At 43.4% G+C, this 12292-nt stretch overlaps 1 protein-coding gene across 2 annotated transcripts in view; it reads right to left on the bottom strand.

Moving 5' to 3' along the window:
* The window catches only part of NCAPD3 (non-SMC condensin II complex subunit D3), a 60224-nt gene that overhangs the window by 7140 nt on the left and 40792 nt on the right, over positions 1–12292 (bottom strand). For both annotated transcript variants that reach the window (XR_003143340.3, XM_025464861.3), the window contains exons 23-28: positions 11190–11428; positions 10188–10267; positions 4834–4971; positions 4391–4524; positions 3950–4146; positions 1669–1779 (exon numbers count right to left, since the gene is read on the bottom strand). Coding sequence is in view for 1 of the 2 variants with exons in the window: in XM_025464861.3 (XP_025320646.1) it covers positions 1669–1779; positions 3950–4146; positions 4391–4524; positions 4834–4971; positions 10188–10267; positions 11190–11428 (899 nt within the window). In the remaining variant the exon portion in view is untranslated. The remainder of the gene's footprint in view (positions 1–1668; positions 1780–3949; positions 4147–4390; positions 4525–4833; positions 4972–10187; positions 10268–11189; positions 11429–12292) is intronic.

Raw genomic sequence — 12292 nt, 5'->3', positions numbered from 1 at the left:
AGCCGGTGAGCATGACGTGAGAACTAGCAGCTCTGATCTCTTGGGAGGCTCCTGTCTACCCGCCACTCAACAGGCAGTTTCCCAGGTTCCTGATGAGGAAGAAGGGACATGGAATCACACCATCTGAGCCTCAAGCAGAGCTTATAGCAGGGCGCAGACGGGCCCTTTCAGTTCCTGAAGGTGAGGATGGGGCCAGGGAGGCACCCAGGTGGTGGGACTCGGTTCCGGGTTACCACCAGGGTAAAGGACCTTGTAGGTCCCTGAGGTAGGCCCCTCAGGACTTCAAGTCAGAGGCTAGACTGGCAGGTGTACATGGCACTGTCCTGGCTCTGACAGGGCCTCTGGAAGTGAGCTACGAGAAGCCGTATGGTCTAAAAGTTTCTCCTCCGTCTATACTAGCTTTGTCAGAGGATCGCACTTATGGCTCTAATCCCATTATTGTGTCTTCCTCTGAAGCTGTGACAGAAGAGCTTTAATGACTCGAGGGTAAGAACATCCCCAGGCCTTACAGGGGACCACCAGGGACCAGGCCTCTCTGCTAAGAGGCAGACAGCACCTTACCTAACAGCATTAGAGGGAGAAGATTTATCGTAGACCCACCCACAAGGGAGTCCCAACAAAGGGAAGGAAATCCATGAACCCTCCAGCCACTGCGAAGAGAGGGCTGCACAGGCCTGGGGAGGACAGGCGCAGCCGCTGTCACGGAGGGCTGCCAGGGAATGAGGGCTGTGCTGCTCCAACACGGCAGCTGCTGGCCATCCTCCAGACGGATGCTCAGAAACGGGATGGACTTACCGTTCGTAAGCCTTTAGTTTATTGAGGATCTAAATTATTTTTTTCCTCTCAGAGCTCTAAAACACTCTGGGCAATAAAAACATAAGAATAACTGGAAGTTCTCATTTTTTTCCACACAATGAGCCTATCTTTCCTACCTTAACTTCCTTTAGTTAAAAGAGCTATTTGAAGAATTTATATCCAATGTAATTTGGTTGTAGCCCTTACTGAAAAAATGTGTTTAGCATTTCTTGAGAAAGAAAATAGCATAGTGTGAACAGAAAGGAAAAAACATTCCCTTTATTGCTGATTGAAAAATTTTGCCAGAAAGGTCAGGAGTCTCATTTATGTCTGCAAGACAAGTCTACATATCCTGGGTGCTTCGACCAGGACTGTTCATGGCCCCGGATCCCACCAGTGATGGCGGCCCAGGCCCCATCGGTGCACCCCAAGACGCACTATTTTCTGATGTGGAGGCAGTGTTAAAGGTTAACATCCCCAAATTGAACATAATGCCCGATTTCACTTTATCCCTCACCAGAATGAACTAAGATGATTCTTTTGTACTTTACCCCAGTTGAGAAAGGCTTCGAAACTGAATCTCAAAACTGGCATCAAGGACACACATGCTCAGCACAGTGAGTTAGCCCTGCATAAACTCAACGGCATGGAAAGCCAAGAACCAACTTCTGAGGAACCTACGGTTAAACGCTCTCTTCTCCCCGACAAAGACCTGTCTGGCTGGTCTAACTTAAAAAAATGTAAAGCTGGTTTTATAGCATTTTGAGTTCCTGTGATCACCAGCCAACTGCTCCATCGTTGGAACTGTGACAGATCCTGAGTAATGAGCTGGAGGCGAGAGACACTGACCACAAAGCACAAGGTCATCTTTACCCTGAGATAGGTCATGAGTTCCCGCAAAGCTGGGATCTTATTTTTCTCTACCACAGTCTTCAGGGAGATGATAATTGGAATAATATTTTCTATGAAATTCTTCTTCTGAACCTGTAATAATACAAACAAAGGCGTGCTTTAGATGGACAAGGTTCTGAGACCGAGGCTTCTCCCTGACCTGGCTCCTCCTGCACGGCGGAACTACCTAGGAGCCGACACCTTGGTCCTGGGAGCTTGATAACACTCAGAAGGTTGCGTGAAGTAGGATGGGGATGGATGCTATTCTTACTTTTTAAACATGAAACAGGAATTAGAAATATGCTGAATAATTTAACAATCTCCAAACCTCCACACAAACCCATCTTGGATCCGCTCAATTCCTCCACTCAGCATCCTCCCTTTGGAATGAAAATGAGTCTACTTCTGGCTACCCAAAAGGGACATTTTGTATTCCTGCTGGAAGTAACAAATGGTTGAGAATGGCTAAGCACGGAGAGTTGGTGTTGTATTTCTTTTTGTGTGTATAACTCCACACACATTTAGAAAAGTGTTATGTAGTTACATAGTACCTGATTTGACCAAGCCTTCATATTCTTAATCACAAATAATCATTGCCCAGAGATATTTTCTAATAAATCTTTTAGAATTAAAAAGAATCATTATAGCAGCCCATATATGTAGTAAGATTTATCCTTCTTAATCTGAAAAGTATTTTTTCTTCTCGTTTAAAGTCACTAGTATGCGTCCCTTGCTTGTAAATCACCATTTCTAAAAAGTCTTATCAGAGTTCCTAAAATAAAAGGTCAATCAGTAGAGAAATAAACACTTTAATAAATATGAGTTTGAACAGATGGTAAGTTTAAAGATAGTTTTAAAAAGTGGCTTAAATGCATTCAACTCAATCAATACTATCAAACGCCTTCTCTGAACCAGACACAAAGCTAGCCTCTGGGTATGTAAAAATGAAGCCAGAAATTCTTGCCTTCAAGCGACTTCTAGACCAGATTGTGTGCTACGATGGGTGGCATGGTGTGATAAGTGGCACAAAGGTGAGGAACTTACAGAAAAGGGATGCCTAGGGAGGTAGGCCCATCTTTTGAAAAGATGTAGGAATTTGGCAGCAGGAAAGGACAGGGTAGGAGAGGCCCTGCAGGCAGGCAGACAGTGTGCAAAGACACAACAGTAGGAGTGCACTCAAGGAACCCACAGTGACCTGGAATGGAGAGATCAGGGAGGGGAGCATGGAGATGAGGGGTGCAGGGGCAGGACAGACATCCCAGGGCTCCATGTGCCTGGGAGAAGGATTTTATTTGGAAGATGATAGGAAGCTACCAAACTACAGACTAAAGGTAGCATTAGTGAGGCATAACTTATATGCCATAAAATGTACCCATGTTAAGTGACTAGTTTAACGAGTCTGACAACGGTATAGAGTAACCCAAACCACAGTCTGCTTAATCACCCCAGTCTCCCTGGAAGTTCCCTGCTGCCCTCTGCAGCCTATCTGCCTCTAGTCTCTTTTAAGTGGGAGAATAAAATGATCAAATCTGTCCGTAAGAGACTGCTGTGGCAGCAAGGTGGTGCACAGCCTGGAAAAGAAAGAAACTAGAGACACAAAGGGTGCAGAGTGAGGAAACCGCCAGAAATGACACCAGCTAAACAAGTGCAGAGCTACTCAGAATGGGAGAGCACAGAATGGTGCATTCGCAAGATAAAATGGACAGGATCTGGTGACATCCTGGACGGTGACCCAAGTCTATTTCTTTAGGGTCTGAAGCTTTCAGGACTCAGGTGGGAAATACAGCCTAGTGATCCAGGCTGGTGTAAGACCTGGGCCTGGTGAGGACTACGGCAGTCAGGCACCACTCTGAGTCTGATCCCAATTTTCCCACTCTGGCCAAACGAAGCAGGGGTCTGTCATGCCAGACTTCAGACTGGGGTAGTACTGGGTCCTCTTGGGGACAACTTGGTAGATAATGGTTTCCTTCTCCATGATAGAGACTTCAGGAGAAGAGACGGAGAGGAAGAAGAAGGGAGGAGTAACTCAGTTTTGGCAGAGGGAGTCTGAGAGGCCTGTGGCACATCCAAGCAGACAAGTGGGATGGGTTCAGGCCACAGGAGAAGGTGGAGCTACACACAGAGGGAGAATCGTCATCATTGGGCTGAGTGTTAAGGCCACGGGTAAGAATTAAATGTGGATCTGAGGCAGACCACCAGTACTCAGGGGAGGGGCAGAGGAGCACGGGGGTGTAACCAGGCCCGTTTACAGAAGGACACTCACTTGTGAGATGAGCCTCTTCTGAGCTTCCTGCATGACTGCACTGGCCAAGGCCATGTCATCTTCTTCCAGAAGGTCCTTATCTGCTTTAGATCTCATGGCCAAAAGCTTGATTTCCTTAGAGCTGAGGACCTCAAATGTATCTGAGAGCAATTCACTGGCTTCCATGTCTAGGGGCAGGATGCCGTCGGCAAAGGATGCTGAGAAAGAGCACAAAAGGTCAGCTTCTGAGAAAGTCAGCCCCAGGGTGGGAAAGGGTAGCCCACAGAGAGAGGAGGGCTCATCTTGGCTTCAAGTGGGCATAGCTGATGTCAAAGAAGGGAAAAAACCAGAGTCTTCCCACAGTATCAGGGGCTCATTTGCTAGAGATCTACTGAGCCATTAGCCAGCCACAGGGCATTTCATTTTTAAATATACATTTTATCCCAAACACACCAGGCCTACCCAAAATGCTAAGACAGATTTTGGAAGTGATATTGAATCGCTGTTCATCTGTGAAGTGCTCCAGAAGAAATTTGTAGATTTTCATTCGTTTCTGCTTGTTTGTCTTTCCCTTCAGTGAAAACAGCTGCTTCTCTCTAGGACAAAACAGGACAATTTTACCACATGATGTGGGCAAGGGTGCAAGGATGTTCATTTCAGCAGCAGTTTCCAGCATCCTAAAAACTGTCTACCCACGGTGGAGGTACATGATTGAGATGACTATGCTTCTCAGAGGCACTTCCTTGGGACGCCACTGGACGAATGAATGGTCTCGCATCACCCTGTCCAGAGAAGGCAGGCCTGCCACAAGGAGCGCCAGGGCCGGGGTCTGTGCCTCGAGACTCGTACAAAGCAGCTGCCCATCTCCCACCACTCGCCCTGCCCTTCCCGAGAGCTCCACTGACCTCTCCGACTGGGGGAACTTGTTATACTTCTCATGCTTCTCGTAGTTATTGAAGTGGAAGATACACTCAATGAAGTGCTGGAAGAACATGACAGGGTTCCTCTTCAGCAACAGGTGAGCCAGGCAAAACTCCCCAAAACTGCAGGGAAGGGGGAGAGAGAAAAAAGAGACCTGTTTGCTCTTTGCACACAGCCTCTAAAAATTACACCAAGAACATGGAGGTGTGGCGGGAAACTGCAAACAAGTGACAGGGAGAGGAAATCTATCCCAATACACAGCTTCATTCAGATCAGAAGAGAAAACTTCGCTTCTTCCATCTGTCCTTGCTCAACAGCCTCCTTTTTGAATCCAAGGTCAGCATAAAGGCCTTTTCTACTAGTGTTCCTTTCAAAATTCTAACCAGGTGCACTACTCAGGTACACTTTAAATATGGGAAAACCACCAACCCACCCCAAACTGCTTTTCAAGTAGAATTCTGCGGTTCTCATGGCTGATGCAACAAACCACCACCTGAAAATGAGCACCTGGCTTTCTCCCTCAACTTGAGGTTTGCTACCCACAATAATGAACAAAAAGCAGTTTTAGTCATTGGGACTTTTTCCAGAATTGGGATTAACTATGAGAGCCTCACAGTTTGGGTCAGCACAGACAGCGAAGCACTCTCACTGAGCTTTGGACTCCCCAGCAAGCCTCCAGTACTCTCCTTTCTCCTGTGCCCCCAAATCTGGAAGAGGCATCCAGCATGCACATACCAGGCTACCCAGTGAGACACAGATGTCACCAGCCCTGCACTGATCTGAGGAGCAAAACACTCGGGGTTTCCAAAGCCAAATGTACATGGACAAAAGTCAGGGGAGAGAAGGCCGAGGCATGGGTATTTGCTTGGGGTCAGCATGGGGTGGTGCAGAGCTGGCTCCAATCCATTCATACTCTCTAGATCTATGTTTTAATATGTCATTTCAGAGCTAAATACAATTTTTACCTACATAGGGGCACAAGACGACTTTCCGGGTGGAAGAAGCAGTGATAAGGATGACCCAAAACGATTCTCCGCTTTGGGATGCACAAGACTCGAGGGAGAGTCACCTTTCCCTACTAATTCACCTTTCCTCCTGAGGCTAATATTAAAATATTCAAAGCATACACAGCGACTAAAACTCAGAGAAGGTAGTTCCAGAAACTTGAAAGAAGTTAAGCCCAAGTAAAAGCTTCACGGCAAACAGTGGCACTCTGACCACTCCCCCAGGAGATAAGGGTGGAGCCAGACATAATTCTGAACACAAAACCAGCAAAGGGAGTCCCCTGAGTAGAAGTTCACATAAGGCCAGCTAGAAGCACCTGCTGATCTCTGAGCCTGTCAGTATGTTCTACACAAACTGCTGTTTTGTAGACCCGCAGAAGGACAAACAAGGTCACTGCAGCAGGTGAGGTTCAGAAGGGTTACTCTGGTAAGCCATCTGTGCCCAAGAGTAGAGAAAACCACTCCCCTGGAACAAGAGACTTTACCTTCCTTTACTACAGCAACCAACCAGGGCACAGCAGTTCTTATAACCACCTGCACTTCCTCTTCACATCTGAAGTCATCCATGTGAGACTGAGATCAGACAATGCAGGACTCTTCCACAAGAAGAGGGGCTGCCCTAAGCTTGCGCTTGGGAGCTCCGACTCTGGATGTCCACTGCTCATCTACTCAAGAGTTTGGGTCAAGAACAGATACCAGTAGAGGTAACTGATGGGCAAGATACTACCTGGTGAATAACTGGCTTAACCAACTGCGTGGATAAATCCAACAGGAATATAAATTATGCACAGGATTCACATACTCGGGGCTGGAGGCAGAGTCAAAGAGCTCTGCATCCCAAGAAGCCAAGAACCAAGTCAATCGGGGTAAGCACTCATCTGGATGCTACATTTACTGGGACTAAAGGCACATTTCAGCCTTGACTGGATTAAATTCACCGATCATACTAGCTCGATAAACTGGGGAAGACAGGCAATTTTTTTTTTTTTTTTTTTGGTCAGCTCAAAAGTTAAAAGAAATCAACATTCCCAGGAGTGCTTCCTGGGGCATTCCTTCAAAGCAGCAGACAGCAGCACTTCTCATGTACCTGGAACAGAAAAACTTCAACACCTCCAAAGACACCTTCCTAAGAACTCAGCTTCCTTTTCCACCTCTCTGCATCCCCCCAGAACAGTATGTCAAAGGAACAGTATGTAATCACACCACCAATTTAGGGATACTGTTTCAACATTTTATATAACACTAACGGCATTATATGGGAAACAAAAAGAAGAACCAGCTAAATCTAAGTCATAAGAATCCTATACAAAACAGTTATTACTTTCCTACTAAGAATCCGAATCCAGCTTTCAGATTAACCTCCACTTTCAGTATTAGTAGGAACATAAAAATCTGACCTTCTTCAGATGTTTTCCCATGCAATGCTATTCTGAAGCATCTGATCAATCAAGGCCACTGCTCGTGGACTCCTAGTCCTGATCTGGCCTACACCATGGTCTCAGACCCATTTATGCCAGAATTCTTTTTTTTTTTTTTTTTTTATTTATGATAGTCACAGATAGAGAGAGAGGCACAGAGACACAGGCAGAGGGAGAAGCAGGCTCCATGCACCGGGAGCCCGATGTGGGATTCGATCCCGGGTCTCCAGGATCGCGCCCTGGGCCAAAGGCAGGCGCCAAACCGCTGCACCACCCAGGGATCCCTATGCCAGAATTCTGTTTGAAACTTGAGACAAGTTATTTCCTACATGACACATCCATGTGATCCTCGTCTACCTCCCCAAATCCAGACAGACCCCTTTGGTCCCCCCTCTTCCTCATCTCTATCACATCTCTATATTGCTCTATACTGTTCTGTATTCTCTCCTGATCTCACCTCCCATGTCTCCTTTCCCCTGACTTGAGCCTCCCTGGCCCTGTGTTGTGACACTTCTGTGGCATTTCCCCAGGTAAACCTGAACGGACTACTGACTTGTTACCTATCGCCCGTGACTGCTATACTACAAGATCACCACCTAATGGGCAGAGAGGAAAATACATCATACAATCGTGCAGCACCCAAACTGTGGTCTGTATGACCAATTACAAATGTCATGCCAATTTGCTCAAGCCAGAATCTTCAGGAAAGCCACGTGGGCCAGAAATAAACACACTATAGTCTCTTTGGAAGACCTGTATTAGCAGATACGTATGGAAAAATTAATGTGTTTGATGCAAGCAGATAGGCCTGACCTAAAAATATGGGAACAGACTAATTTAAGTCCCAGTTAACAACGATAATCAATAGCTTATCCAAGCTGAAAATCAAGGCCCACATGTGAACCATGTGGTTTAAACAAACCCAGAATAAGGAGATAAAAATAGAAAGATTTATAAGGGAAGTATCAAAATACAAGCAGCACTGACAATCTTACTACAGTTTAAGTATCTATCCTTCTAATTCCTTTTTGACTCATGCTCTGATCACCTTTACAAGAGGTTCTGTGTATGTTACATGCTGACCAATGCTCTTGTTCATATACATGCATAAGGGCTCAGAAAAGGGAACAAAACCCAGAAGTGCAGGTTAAATAACCAATCTTACCTCCCCAGCCCATCATGGGAGAGCCTCCCAATACATCTAATTACACCTGCTTCTGGGCTCCACATTGTACAACTGAGAGAGACATGACAGCCAATCTGATGGTAGCACCAGGTAAGAGGGTACTGCATCGCTATTTTGGTCCTTTCTCAATTATATAAACAAAGAAAAGGAATAGCCTTAGCTTTTTATTTGACTCTAGATAGCATTAATTAGAATGTTAACCTTCTACTACTTTATTATGTAAAATATTCCTCCTTGGAAAATTATACCCAAAAAAATTCGAACAGAAATTCTTCCATGGAACTCAGAGTAAATCACTGATGACCATACTTTGAACCAAAGGGATCCATTATTATAAGCTATTTATAGTTAATGAACTCCATAATGACTCTTCCCCAAATTTGGTAGCTTTTGCCATAGCATCCAACATTCTATTTTCCAGTTGCAGACTTATTTTAAAAAGAATTATTCATGGGTGGCACCTGGGTGGCTCAGTCAGTTAAGCGTCTGCCTCTGGCTCGGGTCATAATCCCAAGGTTCTGGGATCAAGTCCCACATTGGGCTCCCTGCTCAGTCGGGAGTCTGCTTCTCTCTGCTCCTCTGCCCCTCTCCCAGCTTGTGCTCTAATATATTAATAAAATCTTAAAAAAAAATTATACCTGCAACATAATCTAGGTTAGCATTTGCTAACCTAGATTGCTTTATGATCATTTCTCAACCACCTGAAAATTAATCCTCAAAAAATTATAGAATGATAGGAATCACCAAGTGGCAAAGCAATTCCCTTCCCTTCCAATTCTCAAGCAACATCCATTAGTAAGAAGCCTTGTAACTTGTATATTCTCATTTCACTCTGTGTGACTATCTTAATTCCTAGAATTTCTTCCTCACAATTTTTGAACTTAAGAGAAAGCATGAATTCTATCAAAATTGACATTTCATTGGCGAAGAAATCAACATAGTTAAGTCAACAGTTAATGGCTACAATTCCATAATTTACTATGACAAATTCATATACAGCTCTTCATTACTCCATTAGGGAGAGTCAACCATGGTAGCAAATATAGTCACAATGCTGAAATTATTTAATGGTCAAACCAGATGAGTAGTTTTTTTAACTTACATGCAAAATAAAGCTTTGTTATATAGCTTAAAAATCTGTTAATTCTTTAGTAACTGCCAAAAGCTCACTAAATCCTAAACAACTCGAAAGCAATTTTATTTTATTTTTTTAAAAGATTTTATTTATTTATTTATTCATGAGAGACACAGAGAGAGAGAGAAAGAGAGAGAGGCACACAGGCACACAGGCAGAGGGGGAAGCAGGCTCCATGCAGGGAGCCCGACGTGGGAGCTCGATCCCAGGACTCCAGGATCACACGCTGGGCTGAAGGCAGCGGTAAACTGCTGAGCCACCTGGGCAGCTCAACTCGAAAGCAATTTTATTTTATTTTTTTATGTTTTTTTTTTAATTTCTTTTTATTTAAGATAGTCACACACACACAGAGAGAGAGAGAGAGAGAGAGAGAGAGGCAGAGACACAGGCAGAGGGAGAAGCAGGCTCCACGCACTGGGAGCCCGACGTGGGATTCGATCCCGGGTCTCCAGGATCACGCCCTGGGCCAAAGGCAGGTGCTAAACCGCTGCGCCACCCAGGGATCCCTAGAAAGCAATTTTAAAGAAAAGATATCTAATATACACCAGAAATTAGGTAAATCATTCGGTTGTTTGACATGTGCAGAAAGAATTACCTGGCAATGTCCGGGTGCGAATCTATCAGAGTGCTGACAAATCTAAAGAACAGAGAGCCTTTCCATTTCACAAATTCTTCCTGTGTAAAGAGAAACAAGCATATTTAAGGATGAATTTTAATATACAAACCGTAAATGCATCCAGTCATGGAACCAACTGTTAACTTTCTTTTGTTTAACATCACACCTGTCAGCTACTCAGTGCATCTGTGGCACATTAGTGCAGTTTGTTAGCACTCACTTCCCGACCATCTTGAAAGCACATACATTTGTTAATCACAGAGAGCAGTCAAGAGATATGGGTAGAACAGCATATCTACTCTAGTAGGAAAATGATTCAAAGCATGTGGCTATTTATTTATTTACTATTTATTTTTTAACATGTCGTTTTAAAAGGGAGAGTGCCAATGGTGCCTTCTTCAGGTACCTAACCATATAAAAAAGTAAGTATACAGAACGTACTAGAATAAATTTAGTTAAATGCCTTTTTAAAGATCAAATATTATTTCCCCCTCACTTGAGGCTAAACATATGTTCTTGATGGCAAGAATAAAATGTCTCATTGGACTCTCAGAGCAACTCTGAGGCAGCCAGGGCAAATATGATCTTCATTTCACAAAAGGAAGAAGTTATGCCTAAGAAATACTGACTTGTTCAAAATCAAGGAGAATGCCAGAATTGGAATTAGAAATACTCATCCAAAGAGTATCATCTTCTTTACATGGAATTTACTCAAAAAACAAACAAACAAACAAACAAACAAACAAACAAACTTCACACTGGTTGACAGGATATCTGAACAAACACTCCAAATAAATATTAGGAAGTAACAATCTGTTTAAAAGGCTGTACAGAACATCAGAAGAGTGATACTTTAAACTAGAGACCACACTGATTACTTTTGGATTCTACTACAGAGCAGCCCTATGCTACTCAAATATTCCCTGAAACCAGAAGCAATAGTAGAAGGAAAAAAATGACAGGTCCCATTCTCAGACATACCTGCAAGAGATTGGTAAGCAAGATAAGTGTTTGCTTTCGGATGAATGGACTTGAATCTTTCAGACACATGGAGATATTGGGAATGTACTTGTCCACCATGACAGTGTACCGGATACAAAGATCACACATGACGATGACAACATTGTTGCGAACAGCCACGTCATCACACACTTCTAGCTCTCGCACAAGGGCTGGGATGCTCTTCTTTGCAAGATCCTCATGCTGTAAGCACAGCTTACCTGTCACAGAAGAGATTACAAGGTCTTGACTCTAATCCTATGCCTACATTTTCTCCAGATATATACCTTCTTATGGATTTTACTTGATCAAAGTTAAAACACTGTGTCAGCAATCATAAACCAAAAAAAAAAAAAAAAAAATCAAAGGCAGACAAATCCATACTACTAAATGTAAGGAAGTTCAAAATACCTAAAAGAAAATGTCCCCTCACTCCTCCAGGGTTTTATGAACATATACTAAGAGATGTTCCTTTATTGGAGTAAAACTATCCTCCTTTTAAAGTTAACATTTGAATTTGAGTTATCTACTTACCTGAAAAATGACCAATAAAATCTAACAGATAATACATTTTATTTTGATTATATTGAAGCCAAAAAGTTTAATAATGAATTTGAAATCTAAGCTATGTAAACAGAAAACAGTGACCACTTTTATTTCTTATTCACAGTTATGAGAAGGAAGGCTGTTACTGAGTTTTGTATTTTTTTAAAAGATTTTGTTTATTTATTTGAGAGAGATAACAGCAGGGGAAGGGGTAGAGGGATAAACTGACTTATCACTGGGCGGGGGAGCCCGACATGAGGTTCTATCCCAGGACCCTGAGATCACAATCTGAGCCAAAGTCAGCTTAAATGACTGAGCCACCCAGGTGCCCCATTTGTATTTCTTTGCAGCACAGAGAATGTTTTGCTCTTATTATAATTCTTAGATTTTTGAAAAATAACTATTACAAAAAACATTCAAAACTCTTACCCAGCATAAAATAAATAATCATACTAAAACAGAACTCAAATTATAGCCCAAAGGTCAGTCTTTTTGAGATTAACAACACTTTGAGTCCATGGGGAAATAGGTTTATTAGT

The sequence above is a fragment of the Canis lupus genome, chromosome 5, assembly GCF_003254725.2.
Source record: "Canis lupus dingo isolate Sandy chromosome 5, ASM325472v2, whole genome shotgun sequence".
Lineage (NCBI taxonomy): Eukaryota > Metazoa > Chordata > Mammalia > Carnivora > Canidae > Canis > Canis lupus.
The sequence above is the reverse complement of the archived record's forward strand: the minus strand, read 5'-3'. Positions and strand labels throughout refer to the sequence as shown.